This window comes from Marmota marmota, unplaced genomic scaffold (assembly GCF_001458135.2).
Source record: "Marmota marmota marmota unplaced genomic scaffold, marMar, whole genome shotgun sequence".
Classification (NCBI taxonomy): Eukaryota; Metazoa; Chordata; class Mammalia; order Rodentia; family Sciuridae; genus Marmota; species Marmota marmota.
The window spans coordinates 5,858,995-5,878,057 of record NW_026000057.1 but is presented as its reverse complement, the minus strand read 5'-3'; the positions used below and the strand labels follow the sequence as shown (position 1 = coordinate 5,878,057).

Here is a 19,063-nt window from a genome sequence, read left to right as displayed (position 1 = left end):
TATTCAAGCCTTGAGTGAGGGGAAAAAAACAGCAAGGAATTTAGAAACAATGAGAGAAAAAAATGAGAGATGTGAATTCCTTTCTCCTTGCATAAAGCTACTCCCCCCCCCCCCCAAAAAAAAGGTATATTAACACAAGTAAAAAGGATTTCTTTCAACCAAGCTGAACCTTCTGAATCCCTGGCATTAAATAAGATTAATACTACCTTCATATAAAAGCAAAATTATACATGAGCCTATTAAATTCAATCCATTTATTCAAGAAATCTTGAAAGCCAATTAATAGATCCATCCCTGCACATAATATATCTGTTATACAGTAAGGCTGGTTAAAATTATTGCTCCTATGAAAAAACAGAACCCAAAATTTTTACTACTATGAATCCACGGTTACTCAATCATGATAAGATATATTCATCATTTTGTGTCTTGTTTCACAAGTACCATTTCTTCTTAATTTGTTGCAAAACCCGTTTTTCCCCCCAATACTTAATTCCAGATGAAGTTTTCAAAAGTAAAGCTCATCTAAAAATATATGCACTTTTTTAATTCTGCAAAGTAACAGGAAAAAAAAAAAGAATACCTCTTGTAAATGTGAGTCTTTCTTTTTGGCTGACAGATTCAAATGTTTATCAATTAGGCTATAATTCTTTTCTGTTTCTTTGTCGAACTTCTTTTTTTCTTCCTACAAATCAGAAAAAAAAGACAATTATGATTAAACAGAAAAAAATTCATACACATCATGAATCCACTAGGATGCTCAAAATATGAAAATAAAACAAAGTCCCAGGGAACATGGAGCAATTCAAAAAACATCTGCAGCACCCAAGCCACAGCTTATAAATCAAGTCAGCATGAGGATCAGAGATGCACTTGATTTCTTTGAAGCCTATGCTATTTTTCAACTCTTCATTTACCACTATTAAAAATTAATGCGGTCACTCGTCCCTCACAAAAAGAAAACACAAGAATACATAAGAAGAACATATAGTCTTAAAAAAAAAAAAACTTGGTCTCAATTTTGGCTTAGAAAAGGAATTCATTTCAAATGAAATAGTTTGGCTCTAGAATTTTTTTTAAAAAATCACAATGATCACTGTTGGGAAAAAAACATCCAAGGAAAGATCTTTCCTCAATGGCTGATATAACAATAAGATCCTCTGGTCAGAAATGTTTTTCATATTCCCATACCTTACCAGTGATTTCTTAACACTGCCTAGAATATGTATCAATAGATCAAAAGAGCCTAAAATAATATTGACATACTAGTGCTGAGCTAATTTGGTTAATATTATAAACATTTCTCAGGAACCTGTATTTGCTTTTCTTTTGCTATAGAAGCTTTGAGAAAACAAGCAAAATTCTAAGTGCAGAAAAGACAAACTATGCCCCCTCTTAAGCTGCTGGCCAACTTGGGAGGTGTTTAATAAACACTTTTGAGCATCAATGAGTACATATCACATCCTCATGATATCAAAATGTGTCTATCAAGTTGGGCACTAAAGCACAGGCCTATAATCCCAGTAGCTCAGTGGGCTGAGGCAGAAGGATCACAAGTTCAAGGCCAGCCTCAGCAACTTAATGAGACCCTCAGCAATTTAGCAAGACTCTGTCTCAAAATACAAAATAAAAAGGACTGGGAGTATAGGCTAGTGACAGAATGCCTCCAGGTTCAACCAGAGTTTCCATGCTTCCCCCCAAAAAATAAACGTGTTCATCAACTTCAAACTCTCCTGGGAAGATACATTCCTGTCCGTTTTCCAACTTCTCTTTTCTTAAGTAAAGAGTGAACTAGTCTGTCTATATCTGGTATGAGATTTCCCTCATAAATACTGTGAATTCTACTTCTTTGCATTTATCTCCCCCCACTACATAGGACCACAAAGTTGTTTTTCAAACCTCCCACAATATATCCTCACCAAGTCTTCTAAAGACCCTAAATTAATGGAAAAGAGTCTCAGGAATGGGAGTTTCTTCCCATTTCTAATCCAAGTCCAATTATCAACTTGCACCCAAAACAAAAACAAAAACTAACCACTCATCTGACATCACAGAACCTAAGTTTTCTTCTCAAAAGATCAGGGAGTATTTTCTACTGACTCATTCCTGGTGATCCACGGTCCATCTATGTGAGAAGAACCCAAGAAATAGGCAGGTGTAACCTCTCGTATGTGTCACACTTGTTGAAACACAGACCTGCATTCTTCTTTATGCCCTAGTTGTTTTTTTTTTTAATTTACAACTTTTTATTTCACGTCTCAAGTATCAATATATTACAGTCAGTCTCTTTTCTGCTTGTCATTATGCTCTTCATCAACAGAAAATAAACTCTTACAAATGCGTGCTACCTCAAAATCTCCACTAGCTTAAAAGCTTAGAGTGTGAAGAGTAGATCAAGTCTCGGTGCGGAGATCTGGCCACTTTTTGCTGTGACCTTGCACTAGGATCACAGCATTCTCCAAGCATCAGCTTCTTGGGTTTTAAGAAAACAGAAATGAGAGTCACACTTCTGCTTTTTTAATCACAAGAGCACTACAAAACATCCATCATAGTAAGAAAGATTCAAATCCTTTACACATTCGTATTTACCAGGAATACAGAAAACATTTTCACTCTCTTATCTGATTCAATCTGCATCACAGCAAGGGACAAAGGAAGGAGGTAAAATTGGAATTAGCAGACAAAACACCCAGCACATGCAGCAATAGCTGGTCATGTAAATTAAGTCCTGGGTAAAGTTGGGAATGAAAAGAAAATAGTGATAACAAGCTTCCTAAATAAAGAATTTGGCCAAGAAACATTACCCCCACCAATTATAATAGAAATACATGTGTTCATACATACTACAGTCTTATACAAATGCTGCTGTGTTTTGCTCTAAAAATCTCAAGAGGTTGAGAATTATTTCTTCCTGCATGTGTTCTGAATATGATTACAAAGAATTATTTTCATTATGATCGTCTGATTTCTTGTGCTACAATCAAATTTAAAGGAAGCTGTAGTTTGCAGCATTCAATAAAGAATGGAGTATTTTCAATACTGAATTATAATAGATATAAATATATATATTAATTCTTAAAAAGAAATAGTTGATAAGCCTAATTCAAGAAGTTCCAAAGAGGATAAAATTAATCACAATGTGAAAATATTTCTTATAAAACAGACATTACAAACTCAAGTGAGTCTGGGCCAGGCAATCATATAAGGCATGAAATCGGCTAGAAAAGAAACACTAGGAAAAAGTAGGGCAATGGAAGCCAAGATCTGCTCCAGAGGGAAGGCTCCCAGAACAGCCACCACATGGAAATACAAGCCCACCACACAGGCCACCTCCAAATTTTCCAGAAACAAAGCTGAAAAAGATAATGGTTTATAAGGGTGGCAACAAAATTTTGCAAAAATTTAATGAGTAAGGTTTTGTTTACAGACTAAATATGACTCATAGGAAATTAGTGAATAATCAGTTGTAATATTGCATGTGTTAAAAAAAAATGAAATACTACCAGAGTAACTGGTAGAATAAGACCTATTATGTATGAATGGCAGAGGGAGTTTATGAACCCAAGAAGCACAATTCAAATAATCAGATCTTTCAAACACTATTGGAAATAAAATATATAAAGATGCCATCAGCAATCACTGGGTTTAAAATAAAGATTATTAATGAACGGTGCTCAAATAATTGCTTAGCTACTGGGAAATAGAGAACCCCACCTCATATCAAAATTAATTCCAGATGGATTTAGAGAGAGTCACAAGTAAAAAATGAAGCTATAATACAGACAAAAGTTTTCATTAGATCAGCAAGTAATACCAGGACCCTCTGGGCAAAAAAGAAATAAAAGAAGCTGTAAGAACTTGTAGATATCACAGCCGGGTACGGTGGCACATGCCTGTAATCCCAGTGGCTTGGAAGGCTGAGGCAGGAGAATCAGATTAAAAGCCAGCCTCAGCAACAGGGAGGCACTATGTAACTCAGTGAGACCCTGTCTCTAAATGAAATACAAAATATGGCTGGGGATGTGGCTCAGTGGTTGAGTGCCCCTGAGTTTAATACCTAGTACCGCCCCCCCATCCAAGAAAAAGAACTTCTAGATATCACAAAATCATCATCATCAAACTGAAGCCAAAATTGACACAGGCAGTCAGTATAGGTAGATAAATCAGGTCAGGTCAAGGAGGAAAATTTGGCTAGGAAGTGAAAGAGGAATTAAAACGCTAATGCCTTCAGAGCCCTTCCTCTCCTCTTATCAAGAAAACCCACCCCTGCCCCAACGTGTCCCTCTAGGGATTGTCCCTCCCTACAGGGAGCTGTTAATTATGCCCTCTTCCTGCCAGGATCACTCCACCTTGGCCCCTCCAGCCCACCTGTTTCCCACCTTTTGGCCATTCCACCAAGAGGGCCTAGTCATATAAGCAGGAAAGAGAGATAAGGGCAAGAAAGCAGGAGAACAAAGGAAGCCTAAGACATACAAAAAAGGTAGAATGTGCTCACCTCTTGGGATACCAGGATACCAGCTATGGCCCCCTTCTTCCTCCCAGGAGAAGCCTATGTTATCCTTTTGTAAATAAACCCTGCTTTATATGCTTGCCTCCTGCACTTCCCTAACGTCAACCTTCAACATGTGACGAAGCAGGACGTAGCTAGTGGTTTCAAACCTACCAAAGAACAAAGTGGGGGGAAACTGCAACCAAAATGCCTGCAAACAAATAAACATTCTTAACACAAAGCATCCAACGGTTAGTAAAAAGCACATGGTACTACCTCCGTGGAAAAATGGATCAAGAATACAAATCATTCATGAAAGTCTGAACAGAACCATGAATTGCCCATTAATTGAATATGGTACTGGAATTTTTTGGTTTTGTTTTGAGAGGAGGAACTAGATGATTTTTGAGTTTTCTTCATTTTTAAGAATGAGGAGATAAAATGGCTTATATTGAAGCTAGAAATGTTAAATAATGTTTATTGTTGGACTAGTCTGGAGAAGAACCCAAGTGCTTTTTTAGATTCCAATTCCTTCTCCCTTTTTATTTAAATGAAGAACTCAGAATGCAGAGAGTAGACAAAAATCTAATCTGTTTGGCATGTTGATAAAGAGCAAGTTATAAAGTAGCAGAACAATTGCAGTGATGTACATCAGACCTATACTAGACATGGGAAGTATATTACCAAATTCATTGCATTATCAAAATAACCTTCTGAGATAGATGTCATTGGTCTCATTTTACATATCATGAAACTAAGGTTTGGCAGTCTTAAGCAATTTGCCCCAAATCAGCCCCAAATCACACTGCTCGCTAAGGCATGGAAAAGAGGATTCAAACCAGGAAAATAGCAACTTCCTGCAGGCCTTTTTGGTGTATTAAACCCTGAGTGGAGGGTGCATTTCAGAGGGCCTCCGCTTAGCCCTCCAATGCCACTTTCCAGGGCACATTTTATTCCTCTCCCATTTTTTTTTTTTTTATTTCACAGATTCCCATATAGCTACTACCTACTTGAAGGCCAGTCAGTATTTTTAATTCAATGTTTTGTCTGAGGGCCTCTCACACTGTGCCAACAATAGATAACAGTATGTTTCATTACTAAAATAAAAGAAATGCAATTACATCAGCATTTTTGCTTTATCAAACAAATTTATATGACAAATTATTCAGGTAGGTTTGTTATTTACCCATATTTTGCGGTCATTTATAGAACATTGGTAAATCAATTATTAGACATTTATTTCACTAGACTTAAGTCTTGGGAAAAATACAAGAGAAATTTGGGCGAGAGTCTGGTAAAGGATTGAGGTGGTAAGTCAAACTACATGAAAACATTTTTTTCCAGTCCTATTTAAACTTTTAGATACAATTATATTTGCCCCTGTCCAAGAACTTTTTCACAGACTATTGTCAATACAGTTTAGTTGGGTATGCTTGGTATTTGCATGCTGTTGCTGCTTCTCTAAATCCACATTTGTATTATCTGATTGGATGGATATGCTAGTTTTTTTATTAATTTATTTACATGGTGCTGAGGATGGAACCCAGTACCTCACACTTGCTAGGCAAGCACTCTACCACTGAGCCTCAACCCCAGCCCTGATACGCTAGTTTTTAATTCACTCACTTTTTTTGCTAATCAACTAATGTTTACTGAAGACTTATTTCCATGTTTTAATTTCATGTAGTTTTTATAATAACCTTGAGGTGTTGTATTCCCATTTTGTAGAGAAGCAAACTGAGGCATGGAGAGGTTACATTAATTTCTCAAAACACACAGCTAGTAAGCATCATAACTGAGATATGAACCTGTATAGTGACTTTGTAGACAGTTCTTCCAAGTAGGATGCATTACTACCTCCCCGCAGAGGGCAGACCCCTCCAAAGTCAAATGCAAAGTGTCTGTTAAAGTTGGAGGGATTCACCATGGGTGAGGAATAGTGACGCCTGCATATTCTACAACCTTAGAAGATAGAGTTAAAAATCTCCCTCTGGAACAAAAAAAAAGGGGGGGGGGGTTACTTCAGAGTATAATAAGATAATGCCTTCAGTTATGACAAAGTTTGGCAAGTTTGCCTGCAGTCCCCTGGGGATCTTCAACTGTGATGAAACCCCTGTTTGTATAGTATCTACCAGGGCCACTCTGTATTAGCACCTGGGACTCGAGGGTCAAGAGTAATGGATGTCAACAAGAATCTCAGGTGGCTTACTGTGCTAAGGGTAATAAAGCTCCTTGTCTTTGGGCCAGGGGTCTCGTGTCTTTTGCTTCCCACTGTAACTCTGAAGTTGTGCCCTGGTATTTCTCAGAGGTTTTATTCAATGTTTGGTTCTTTTGTTGTTTGGTATCTATACCAGTTTCCTGTGGATAAAATCAGCATCTTATGAGCAATGGCTACCAAAGCACCATGGAAATGCTGGTGCATAAGCGCGCCCTCCTCCAGGGAAGGAAAGAGCCTGAAGAGGAGGTAAGGCAAACTCCCAGCAGCCACCTGACATGAAGCAGATAGAAAGGCTTCTGTCCTGTGATGGCACAGGGACTTCTGCCCAGGGGTGAGAATCTAGCAAGAACTTTAGAAAATGCAGCAGAGCCTACAAAACAGAGGGAGGAGCCGAAACCAGACAGACATGACTCAAGGTGGGCATATCTACACAGACACAAAGGTGGAGAATCCTCATTGGGGCTTTTGGCAAATCCCATTTACAAAAACCTCCAACATCTTGGACTATGTTTGAACCACAGTTAAACATGTAATTGGGCTTCTGGAAACTGGAGAAAGTAAGAGTCCATGGAACCAAAAGAGCTTCGATAGAAAGGCAAAGGGTATGACATTACCAGACAGAAAAAAGAGGAGGAGGAAAGAGATAAAAATGTTCACACTGACATCTAAAAATTCGGATGTGGTCAAGTTAAGGGACTTTTTTTTTTTTAAATCTCCACATGAAAACTGCCATTTTAAAAAAACTCTTTAAAATGTCCCACATAAGATTGATAAAGAAATAAAAGTGAGTGCTTATCAGAATAGAATTGAATGATTAGGAAATGGATGCAGAAAATCAAACATCCATCCAAACTTCAAGCCTCATCCTGGTAACTCTAGAGGTCAAAGAACAACCTTAGGCTAGGCTACTAATTAGATATCTACTACAGTAAGGCAGGGCAGAGGCTAGGAGAAAATGAAGAAAGTTAGCAGTCTTTTAAAGATTTAACCCATCTATTGAACAGACAAGGTATTTATATATTGATGTAGAGCCTAATCCACCTCTCTAATGTTCTTATGATATATGAAAAACTGCAAGTTAAAAAGGGCTTCTTGTCGGGTATGGTGGCGCACCCCTGTAATCCCAGTGGCTTGGGAGGCTGAGGCAAGAGGATCGTAAGTTCAAAGCCAGCCTCAGAAATTTAGCAAGGAGATCCTATCTCAAAACATAAAAAGGGCTGGGGATGTGGCTTGGTGGTTGATTGAGTGCCTTTGGTTTCAATCTCTGGTATTCCCCTCCCCCCCCACCAAAAAAAAGGCTTCTCCCTAGAACCCAAAAGGACTGGCTCCTTGCAGTCAACACACATACTATCCTGAACAAGAATGTAGGATAAATTCATCATAAACCTGAATCCAGGAGTACAATGGAAGGGGAAAGAAAAGAGACTTTGAGAATGTGGTAACTACACAGCTCAAGGCATAGACTAAACTACTAAAATAATACTTCTTTGAAAAGGGAAAATTATTTTGCAAGTTGTTTTGCTAGGCAAGCATATCATCAGAAGCTGGGAAAGTGCAGGGTGGGGCAAAGAATCAACAGAAGATTCTATTGAAGGTCAATAGAAGACCAGAAATATATAAAACCCAGAGGGGTAGATAGCTAAACACATATATTATATATGTATGCATATATAATACATATATTCATTGGTAAGATTACACTCATTTTTCATTTGCAAGATAAGATTTTTGCCTAATCCACAAGAAATGAACATTGCATACATACAATAGCAATCAACCAGTTAAAATAACTGATATGTTCAAGTCCAAAATAGCTTAGACACTACTGGGGGAAAAAAAAGTCATGAAATTACAAAGCAGATCCCTAGGTCCTTCCATTTACAGATAAAGCCAATTATTTCCAGAGAGATGAAATGAGGCCCCCAATATCCTGCTGCAAAGCCAGGGGCACAACCCAGATGCATACAGTTCAGCAAACATCATAAAGATCTGGAGGTGCCCACACAAACTATCCCCTACCTACACAGTATTGATTTATAGTCCTCCATTAAAAACTATAAAATAGTTTATCACTTAAAGGAAAATGGATTCTGTAAATAGCAACTAAAAATCTGGAATGCTTTGGGCCCATCTGTGTAGTTACAGCTACTGAGGCATCTGTTTATTTGTACCAAGGGATTTTAACAGTTTCTTTTAGGAAGATAGAGGAGGAAAAAACAAAAAAAGAACTCACATCTCCAGGCATGTGGGAAAAAAACTAAATATAAAAACCACCTTCCCTACCTAAAACTGATGTTGTTTTTCTCTCTTCAGGCCAAGCCAAAAATGGTCCACAATACACTAATGTCACTTTTTTTCCTCCTCAAGTACATACAAAATGTTCAGGAAAGACTGGTGAAAATTATTTCTCTGGGATAGCTGAAAAGCTCAGATCACAAACTTTAGAAGTTGCTAAATATATCCCAGACTCCCTGTGGCAAGTCACTGTATTATTCCCAGAAATCCTGGCTAAATCCCAGATCCTTGAGCAGAGAGACTACAGTTCACTCATGTATGAATCCCCAGCACACCACTACCCAACATGCCCTACAACAACAACCTGGTATGTAACCGAAGCTCAACAAATTTATTCAATTGCAGGAAAGTATGTTAAATTATAACAATAACAACAATGTCATGTTATAAAATAATTTAATAAAAAAAATTCTTCCTAGCGTCAATGGCACCATGGTGTATCAGTATCTCTATACCCTTAAGCCCTATTACAAAGCTACAACCTCCCTAAAAATAGAGGTGTACATGGAAATAACCACACTCCCTACAGTGATAAGATCCCTTTATTCAGAGTAATGTGTTGTTTGGTTAAAGATATTTTTAAAACTCCATATGCGAAGGTGTAGCCAAAGAGGATTACTAGAGGTTTTATTACCCTATCCAGGTGTTTTTGTTTTGTTTTCAATTTCATCTCCCCAAAGGGGAAAAAGCATACTTAAAACATGAAACAACAGATGGTTGGCTCCAGCATCTCCCAGGAAGCTGCCAAATGTGAACAAAGTATACAATGAAGTAGCAGAGCCATCTACATTTTCTGTTTACAAGTGCACTCAAGTTAAACACAAACCTTTACAGCTCCAAGTTGCTCTTTTCTGAATTTTTCCAAGGGTTTAATCAGGGTTTCAGTTACGCTTAATGCCTAGAGAACAAGAAGGATAACAAAAGAGCATAGCGTTAGGTTTCTAAAAAGGAAAACATTAGTATTGCATTTCCCTCCTCCACTCCACCCAGAAATAAAATGAGCAACACATCTAACTGCTTTATCTCACCCTGCCAATCCAAGAATTAAATCACTTCCCATCTTACTAAACCGCTAGAACTCATAAATATTGTCAGGGGAGAAGAACCAGGGCAGCTGGCCAGGGCCACATGCAACGCAGCCCCACGCTCCTCCATGAAGTGGCCAGAGGACCATCTTTACACAAAGGGTCTATCACATCCATTAACAGAACACTTCTGTTCGAGGTATTTTTTTCTTCCTCCTCCTCAGAAATTTAAAATTCAATTACATTCCTTCATTGGTAATCAGACTACATTAAGGAAAGGAATAGAATTGTGGCTACTCTTTAAAATAAAACCAGTCTGAAGAATTCCTTCATTACTGAAGAATTCCTTGTAAGGATTTAAGGCATATTAGCACAGTGGAATTGCTGGAGGCTCAGGAAAGTCAAGGAAAACATTTGGGTGCGTTGGCAAATGTACACCAGGGAAGGCCCACAGGACAGGGGCCACCCGCCAACTCCAGCCACAACCACATTCATTCCTTATATTGGGTGATGTGGGCTTTTTGTTCTATGCCACAAAACACTGAAAATACAAACCAAAGGGAATATTCATCTAAAGAGGAAAAAAATAGGCTGAGCAGTGGCTCCATCAGCCTTTATTTCCAGGGAACCAGGAATATCCAGAATGTGGTTGGGAAGGAATCATCTTTAAAATACTACACAAGAATATGTCATCCCTCTTTTCTCAAGAGCCCCCCAAAAACCCAAGATTAAAAATACAGAAAAACGGGCTGGGGTTGTAGCTCAGCGGTAGAGCACTCGCCTAGCACAAGTAAGGCCCTGGGTTCGATCCTCAGTACCACATAAAAATAAATAAAATAAAGGTATTGTGTCCAACTAAAAAAATAAATATGTTTCAAAAATACAGAAAAACATTGGGCTGGGGATGTGGCTCAAGCGGTAGCGCGCTCGCCTGGCATGCGTGCGGCCCGGGTTTGATCCTCAGCACCACATACAAAGATGTTGTGTCCGCCGAAAACTAAAAAATATTAAAAAGTTCTCTCTAAAAAAGAAAAATACAGAAAAATAAAAATAAGTGACTTAGAATAGGAAAACAACTTTAAAAAAAAAAAAAAAGAAAGCACAGAATTGGGGATAGAACCCAGGGCCTCATGCAAGCCAAGCAAGCTCTATCACTGAGCTTTACATATCCAGCCCTTAGGGAGGATTTTTAATTTAACCAAAGGTTCCTCTACAGTGTCTCATGCATGATATACGTGTTTTTTTCCCCAAGGAGACCAGTAACACTGTAAGATAGGGAACACTCAGAACAACCAGAGTTAAGAGGCCCATAGTCTGAGCTTTCTGCCCCAGGATGGCTTCTGGGTTCCACTCAAAAGAGATAGGATGCCGGGTGCATTGGCACACGTCTGTAATCCCGGTGGCGCCAGGAAACTGAGGCAAGAGGATCTCAAGTTCAAAGGCAGCCTCTGCAAAAGTGAGGCGCTAAGCAACTCAGTGAGACCCCGACTCTAAATAAAATACAAAATAGGGCTGGGGATGTGGCTCAGTGGTTGAGTGTCCCCGAGTTCAATTCCTGGTACCAAAAAAAAAGAAAATTAAACTATTTCAGGAAACGGATATCTGCTGAGCCATCTAGTGCCAGGTGATCATGCTACAAGAATACTGATGCCTCCCCTCTTGAACTTTTAGTAGAGGAGACCTAATGGACACATGAACACTTGAGTAGATAATGTAACTGCAAATTCTACTAATGCCTCCTGGTGAGAAAGAACAGGGTACTGTGAAGACTTCATTAGAGGTGACATAGGAGAAACGTGCTCAGTGTGAGCTTCATCAAAGTGTGACATTTAAGTTAAGAGCTGAAAGATGAGAAGGAATTAATGGTTCAAAGAACAAGGGAAACTGTCTCCAGCCCAAAAGCAGCAGAGGCAAAGGATTAAGGTGAGAAATTTTTCAGGAATTTCAGCAAATGTCAAATGCCAGTATGCCGCAGAGTAAGGAACAATGAAGAAAAAGCAGAGAGCCGACCACAGTGGGCAGCCAGACAGAACATGCTGGGCTCTAGGTAAAAGGCATTTTTTTTTCCTGGGGGGGGGGGGGGGGGGAATTGAACGCAGGCATGCTTAACCACTCAGCCACATCCCCAGCCTTTTAAGTTTTGTTTTGGGGGAATACCAGGGATTGAACTCGGGGGCACTCCAATACTGAGCCACATCCCCAGCCCTATTTTGTATTTTATTTATCCTGCCTCAGCCTCCCAAGCGGCTGGGATTACTGGCATGCACCACGGCGCCCTGCAAGGGCTAAAGTACTGAGTTAGATGGGAAGTCTCCGAAAGGTGTTTAAGCATAGAATTAGATAATTAGATCTTTTAAAGATTACTCAAACTGTTCTTTAAAAAAAAAAAAAAGAAGGATTAAAGGTGCAGAAAAACAGAAGGAAAATTCTCTTTAGGAGGCCTCCAGAATGATACAGGAAAGAGATTACAATGGCTCAAATGTAGGGACAATAGAAATAAAGAAGATTTGAGAGATATTTGCAGGTAGAATCCAAGTAATGGGTAATGAACTGGATGTGGAAAAGGCAGAGATCTCCATAATCACTCAGGTTTACATATGAGCAACTGATAACATAATACTGTTATAATTTAGATTTACACTAACCCCCAACGTAAAAGGCTTGGCTGCCAGCCCATGGCACTCCCAGAAGGTGAAGGAACCTTTCAGAGGTGGGGACTAGGAGGAGAAAGTTAGGGCATTGAAGACAAGTCCTTGAAGAGGATCCTGCAACCCCAGCCCCCTCCTCTTGTTTTCTGTTCCTGGCCACATGAAGTAAGTCTGACACATGCTCCCACCATGATGTTCTACACCACAGAAGACCCAAAAGCAAGGGAGCCAATCATGGACTAAAACCTTTGATACTTAACTAAAATAAACCTTTCCTCCTCCTCTTATCCCCCCACCCCCGCAGTACTGGGGATTAACTCAGGAGACTCTACCACTGAGCTGCATCTCCAGCCCTTTCTATTTTTTATATTAAGAAAGGACCTCACTAAATTGCTGAGACTGGCTTCAAGCTTGTTCCCCTTCTGCCTCAGACACCCACGTAGCTGGCACTAGAAGCACATGCTACCATACCCAACCATTTCCTCCATTTGAGTAGTTTATCTCAGGTATTCTGTCACAGCAACAGAAAACTAACAAATACTACTAGAAGCAGAAATATTATGAGGAAAAGCAGCTTGGGAGAATGTACTAAGAGCTCACATTAAATGTGAGATGCCAAGAATCATCCAAAAGATGATCAACATAGTGTCAGAGGCATGGCCCACAGCCTGGAAGAGACAAGTCCAGATCAGAGGCAGAAATCTAGTAGTCACCAACAGGTGCATGACATTTTAAATCATGGAAGTAGATAGGCAAGATGTGAGAGAAGGAAAGGAAAGGTCCCAGACCAAGCACTTACGTCAGGAAAGGAAGATTAGGAAAATGACTATGGAGACTGAGAAGAAGCTACCAGGGCACAGGATGAATGAAGAAAGCTGTGGGAGCTGCAGAGAAATCAAAGGAGGAATGAGACCTCCACAAAAAGGTGAGGAACGGGCACAGCTGCAGGGATTCATGACTAAAAGGCAAGAGCATTTGGTGGAACAGTTCTCTTTCAGAACGATGACCACGAATGACAGAACAGATGACGATTGCTGAAAAGGAAGTTGAGGTAACTCTACCGTGGGAAGGCAGGTAATGCCAAACTTCATGCAGAGTTGCCCAGTCACAGGAATAAAGTATTTCCCTCCCTTCTTACAGGTGCCAATCCCAATGGGCTTGTAGACTTCATGAGGAAAAGCTGAGGGAGTTGCTACCACATGTTTATTTTTTCCAGAAAGTACAAGGCTGAAGGTCACTTCCAGAGAGTTTGATCATGTGAACAAACTTGGAAGGCAAGTAGAATGAAAGAAAAAAAATCACTATAAACAAAGAAACAGGAACATTCCTCGGCAGGGCTGAAGGCCCTGTGAGGGGTGAGCAGGAGTGTCCCTCTGCCTTGTTCCAGGATTTTCTCTAGCAGTGAAGGCAGAAGTTGGGTGGCTGGGTTCACCCTGGGTGAGAGGATTTCCATAAGCGAGACATGGGTTGGTATGTGAAGTCCTGGTGAATCTCACAGATCTAGGAGAAGAGGAGGCCGCCCCTGGGTAAGAGAAGACATGCTGATAGGGCCTACACAGGACCAAGTCTGACAGTTTGGAGAAGGCAAAAGGGTAGGTGACAAAACACCTGAGACAAGCAATTTAAGAGGAGGGAGGATTTACTTTGGCTCGTGGTATCAGAGGCTTCAGTCCACACCCGCTTAGCCTGTTATCGTGGCAGGCAGCATGTGGTGGAGAAACTGTTCACCTCAAAGCAGTCAGGAAGCAAGAGAAAGATAGGAGCCAGGGTCCCATATCTCCTTTCAGAGCATACCCCCAATGACCTAAACTCCTCTACTAGCCCCCAGCTCCTAAAGGTTCCACCACCTCCCAAGAGCACCGCAGGCTGGAGATCAAGGCTTGAACTTATGAGCCTTGAAGGACACTTGAGATCCAAATCAGAATGTGGTTAAAAATTAAAAAAAAAAAAAAAGTTTCTCCATGCATACATGCAGAGAAGGGCAGAACAGCAATTTGAGTGTGGAATTACAGGTGGTTCCATGTTAATAAAGCAGTGAAGAAGGGCAGGGGTTGTGGCTCAGTGACAGAGTGCTCACCTAGTACATGCGAGGCCCTGGGTTCGATCCTCAGTACCACATAAAAATAAATAAATAAAATAAAGATAGTGTGTCCAATTACAACTAAAAATATTTTTGAAATGCTCCAAAAATGCTAGGGGTAGGCATCCATACTATGAATACATGAAATCCTTTAGAATGAGAACCCAAAATGCTATACTGTGGAACAAACACTTTTCTTTGCAGAAAAGGACCAGGCCACAAAGATTACTCAAGAACAATTTTAGATACCAAGGTTTGTCCTTCATTTGGAGAATTAATTGGATGCAATATTCACCCAGCCTCCAAGAGTTAATGCTAGGGGCTGGGGATGTGGCTCAAGCGGTAGCGCGCTTGCCTGGCATGCGTGCAGCCCGGGTTCGATCCTCAGCACCACATACAAACAAAGATGTTGTGTCCGCCGAAAACTGAAAATAAATATTAAAAATTCTCTTTCTCTCTCCCTCCCTCTCTCACTCTATCTTTAAAAAAAGAAAAAAAGAGTTAATGCTAGCACTGGAAAAGAACACAAAAGATTTGTGTCTGACCGTTTGCAGGTCAATAAGCAAATTTCCAAAACAAGGATGGCACTAGTGTGACAGATAACAGTACATCCAACTTTCTAATTAAAAGAGAATTTTAATTAAAAATTCTTCTAAAATCCCTTATGATGCTAGGTGTGGTGGTGTACACCCAAAATTCCAGTGACTCAGGAGGCTGAGACAAGTTTGAGGCCAGCCTCAGCAACTTAGTGAGGTCCTAAGCAACTTAGACCTTGTGTCAAAACAAAAAATAAAAAAGGCTTAGGATGTAGGCTCAGTGGTAAAACACCTCTGGGTAGAATCCCCAGCACAAAACAAAAACAAAAAAAGAAAGAAAAATTCATTATTTTTCTTCTTCAGAAAAATCTGACTTGGTAACTTTGGAATGGAGCCTAAAAATTTCTACTTAAGAACAAAATAATAAGGCAGCCACTGAACATTTTAGCAAGGCACTGTTGGGCAACAAGGATTGTTTTCTTCTTTTTCTCAAAACAGGAGAATCCATGGAATTTCTCAGGGCCTTTTATAATTTCACAGAAATACTGGATAATATTTGTTATTAAGTGTTACTGGTATTTTCTAACGTCAAAACACTGTACTTCCCCAGAGACCAATGAATACCAAATCTAGAAGTACCCCTACTAAGCTAAAAGCAATTTATAGTGATGACAGTTTATCAAATTTCACAGAGACAGTTCGAGTAATAATGAGAAAGCTTTCAAATGCTAACTTGTAAGGAGTCAGTCAGATAAAAGAGGCAATATAGAAAAAAGTGACTTTACAACCACACTTAAGGTTATACAGCCATATTTTTTCCTATAAAATTCTTAGACTAAGAAGTCGCAAAATTCCTTTGTTGCTAATGAGCCTTGAAAAGGGTTTTGGATGATCATACTTGGAAACCAAAGGGAGCTCCGTGAACATAAAACAAGTTAATGTGTCAGTTGCTCTCTCCCTAGAGCAAGGGACAGCCAACTTTTTCTATAAAAGGCCAGGTAATGAATAATTTAGGCTTTGAAGCCATGAGGCCTCGCCACTGTAGCACAAAAGTAGCCATCGACAGTATGTAAGTGAAGGGATGCAGCTTGTTCCAATGAAACTATGTCCAAAATGGAGGCAAGGAGGATTTGTGGGCCATGGGCTGCAAAACACTGCCTGAAATCACCTTGAGTTCCTGTGACAATAAATATTATCTTTTATGTTCAACAGACATTTGCTCTATTGGCAGCCTACTAGGAATTTGGGGTGGGGGGAGTAGAATGTTGAGTGAGAATCCATTCAAGGATCTCTCCCACTGAAAAGAGGGCCTCCAGAATGGTGCCACGGAACAGGCCAGCGCTGAAGAACAACTACTCAAGTGTATGTCTTAACATTTTATGTGAATAGTGGGCTTAAAGCCCCTCAAGTTTTTATTTAACTCAAGTTCAGCAAGAGCCAAAGGAAACCACCAGCTGCCCCAGAAGATAATGATCATGCGCACCACTTACACATATTGCTCAAATCCAAAAAGAAACCCTTCAGATCAGAACCCATCTCCATAGTATGGTAACCATGTTCTCAGACTTGTTTCTTTTTTTGGTATGAGGGATTGAACCCAGGGGCAGTTAACCACTGAGCCACATCCCCTGCCCCCTGCCTTTTTGTATTTATTTAGAGACAGAATCTCACCGAGTTGCTTAGGGCCTAAGTTGCTGAGGCTGGCTTTGAATTCTCGATCCTCCTGCCTCAGCCTCCTGAGCCATTGGGATTACAGGTATGCACCATGGTACCTGAGTCAGAAAGGCATTTCTAATGGGAGTCAAGCAGGAACATGACCAGAATGCTGAAGAGGTTCAGGCAGAGGAAGTAAGTAAATCAGGTTTTGAATGGGTGTTGGGAGGAAGAGAACATTTAGAAGCAACAGGAAACTGTCTTTAAAATATCTAAATGGATACCGAGTAATAGAAGAAAAAAAATCAATTTGCTTTGCTCCAAGTGGGCAAAAACAGGTGTAACGGGCAGAAGCTACAGAGCAGCAGATCTGGTTTCATTCTCAGGAAGGACTCAATAAGAACTGTAACGGGCCAGGCTGCATGAGGAGGTAGTGCCCTCCAGCACCTTCCACATGAACATGCAGAGGCTTGGGGACTAATGTCCAGGTATACTCTGTCACAGATTCCCAGCCTGGCAGAAGGATGGCCTAGGAGACCTCCGACGCCCTGCCCATCTCACATCCTGGGATTCCAAGTAAGCCTGGAGGAGCAGAAGCACAGAGACTATTGCCGTGTTGCCTTAAAAGGCTGCAGTGGCAGACTCAAGACTCCATCAGAATTTCATGATTTAGAGTAAAAGAACAAAAGGATCGTCAATGTTGTGGAGGATGAAAACATTTCCAGCGACTGCCCAGGACTGAAATCCCTTTGCATTGGCCATGTAAGAACCTTAACTGGGTAAGAAGGGAATGAATGGTCATCTTAAGTGACCCTACGGATCAGGCCAGAGCTAAGGAATTTGTTGCCAGCAAGAGCTGACCAGCAGAGGACGGGACTCCACTGTGGGGGCAAGTGCTGCCGAGGCCCCAGCAGAGATCAGAGGTAACATTCCGATGTTGTCAATCCTAAAGAGAAAAGGGCTTCAAGCCCCAAACCCATGCTCAGTAACAAGACAATAAAACATAACTACAGCCCATGACATCTTTATCGCAATTTTTTTTTTAAAGTGTCAGCCTAGGCAAAACAATAAACACATCGGTATAAATACTCAATCGTGCCTTTCTAATTACTCAGTACTAACAAACACAGAGCGAGTACAACAGAAGGACTTAATGGCTGTTCCCCACGGACCTCATTTTTTTAAGCCTGGATTCCAAGTGTTTCTGACCCCCAGAGGAATGCATAATCTGAGTGCAAAGAAGAATTTCCACTATTTTCTCCCATGACCTTCCAGACTCTTCCCATTTCATTATGCTAAAGGGAAAACTCGGCTTTCCAATTCCGAGGTCAAGAATAGCAAGGAAGGAACCACTCGGCAAAGATGGTCTTTATTTTTCCTTGAAACAGAGCTTGAGAACAGGCACCAAGGAACTGTCACATGTATCTGAACATAATTTTTTTTTCTCCCAAAATGATCCCTCAGGGGGGAAAAAGGGATTTGTTTTATATGTAGATTCCTCCAGAATCTTCAAGGAAGATACTTCCCATTAGTTTGATCTCAAAAAAAAAAAAAGAGGAATCCTAGCCCGAAATGGCCCCAAACACATCTAGTTTCAGATATTTAGAGTTACAAAAACAAGAGGAAGCTAAATATTTAAGAGATTTAGTTATTCTGGAGATGACCTAAAATTTTTAAGTTCAGTGTTTAGGGAATACAGACCCCTTTAAAGGGGGCAAGGATAGTGGATACATTAAGACAACCATGAAAACACATCTCAGGGATGTTTTTAAAAAGAAAATGTTCAACTGTGCTGCAAATAGGTACTTGTGGCTTGAGATAACATTCCCTGCAAAAGCAATAGAAAGATTTTAAAAGGTGCTGTATCTCAAAAATCTCAGACAGATGTGGCCATCTGCTCTGGAAAGCTGTACTGAAAAACTCAGTGTCTGGGATGAACAAAATAACGTCAAAGGTGTCTAGAGTTCAGAAAACTTAAGAGGGTGAAATATTTCTACAGTACAAGCAGAACTTGTATATTAATTTAAAAATATGGACACATTTTATCAAGTGAAGAATAAAAAGCAGACACCTGCCGGACACGGTAGTGCATGCCTATAATCCCAGCAGTTCAGGAGGC

At 40.2% G+C, this 19,063-nt stretch overlaps 1 protein-coding gene across 1 annotated transcript in view; it reads right to left on the bottom strand.

Moving 5' to 3' along the window:
- Positions 1 to 19,063, bottom strand: part of Arhgap10 (Rho GTPase activating protein 10) — a 258,740-nt gene that overhangs the window by 196,871 nt on the left and 42,806 nt on the right. Inside the window, exons 6-7 of the mRNA XM_048813852.1 lie at positions 9,829 to 9,900; positions 584 to 685 (exon numbers count right to left, since the gene is read on the bottom strand). Coding sequence (XP_048669809.1) covers positions 584 to 685; positions 9,829 to 9,900 — 174 coding nt within the window. The remainder of the gene's footprint in view (positions 1 to 583; positions 686 to 9,828; positions 9,901 to 19,063) is intronic.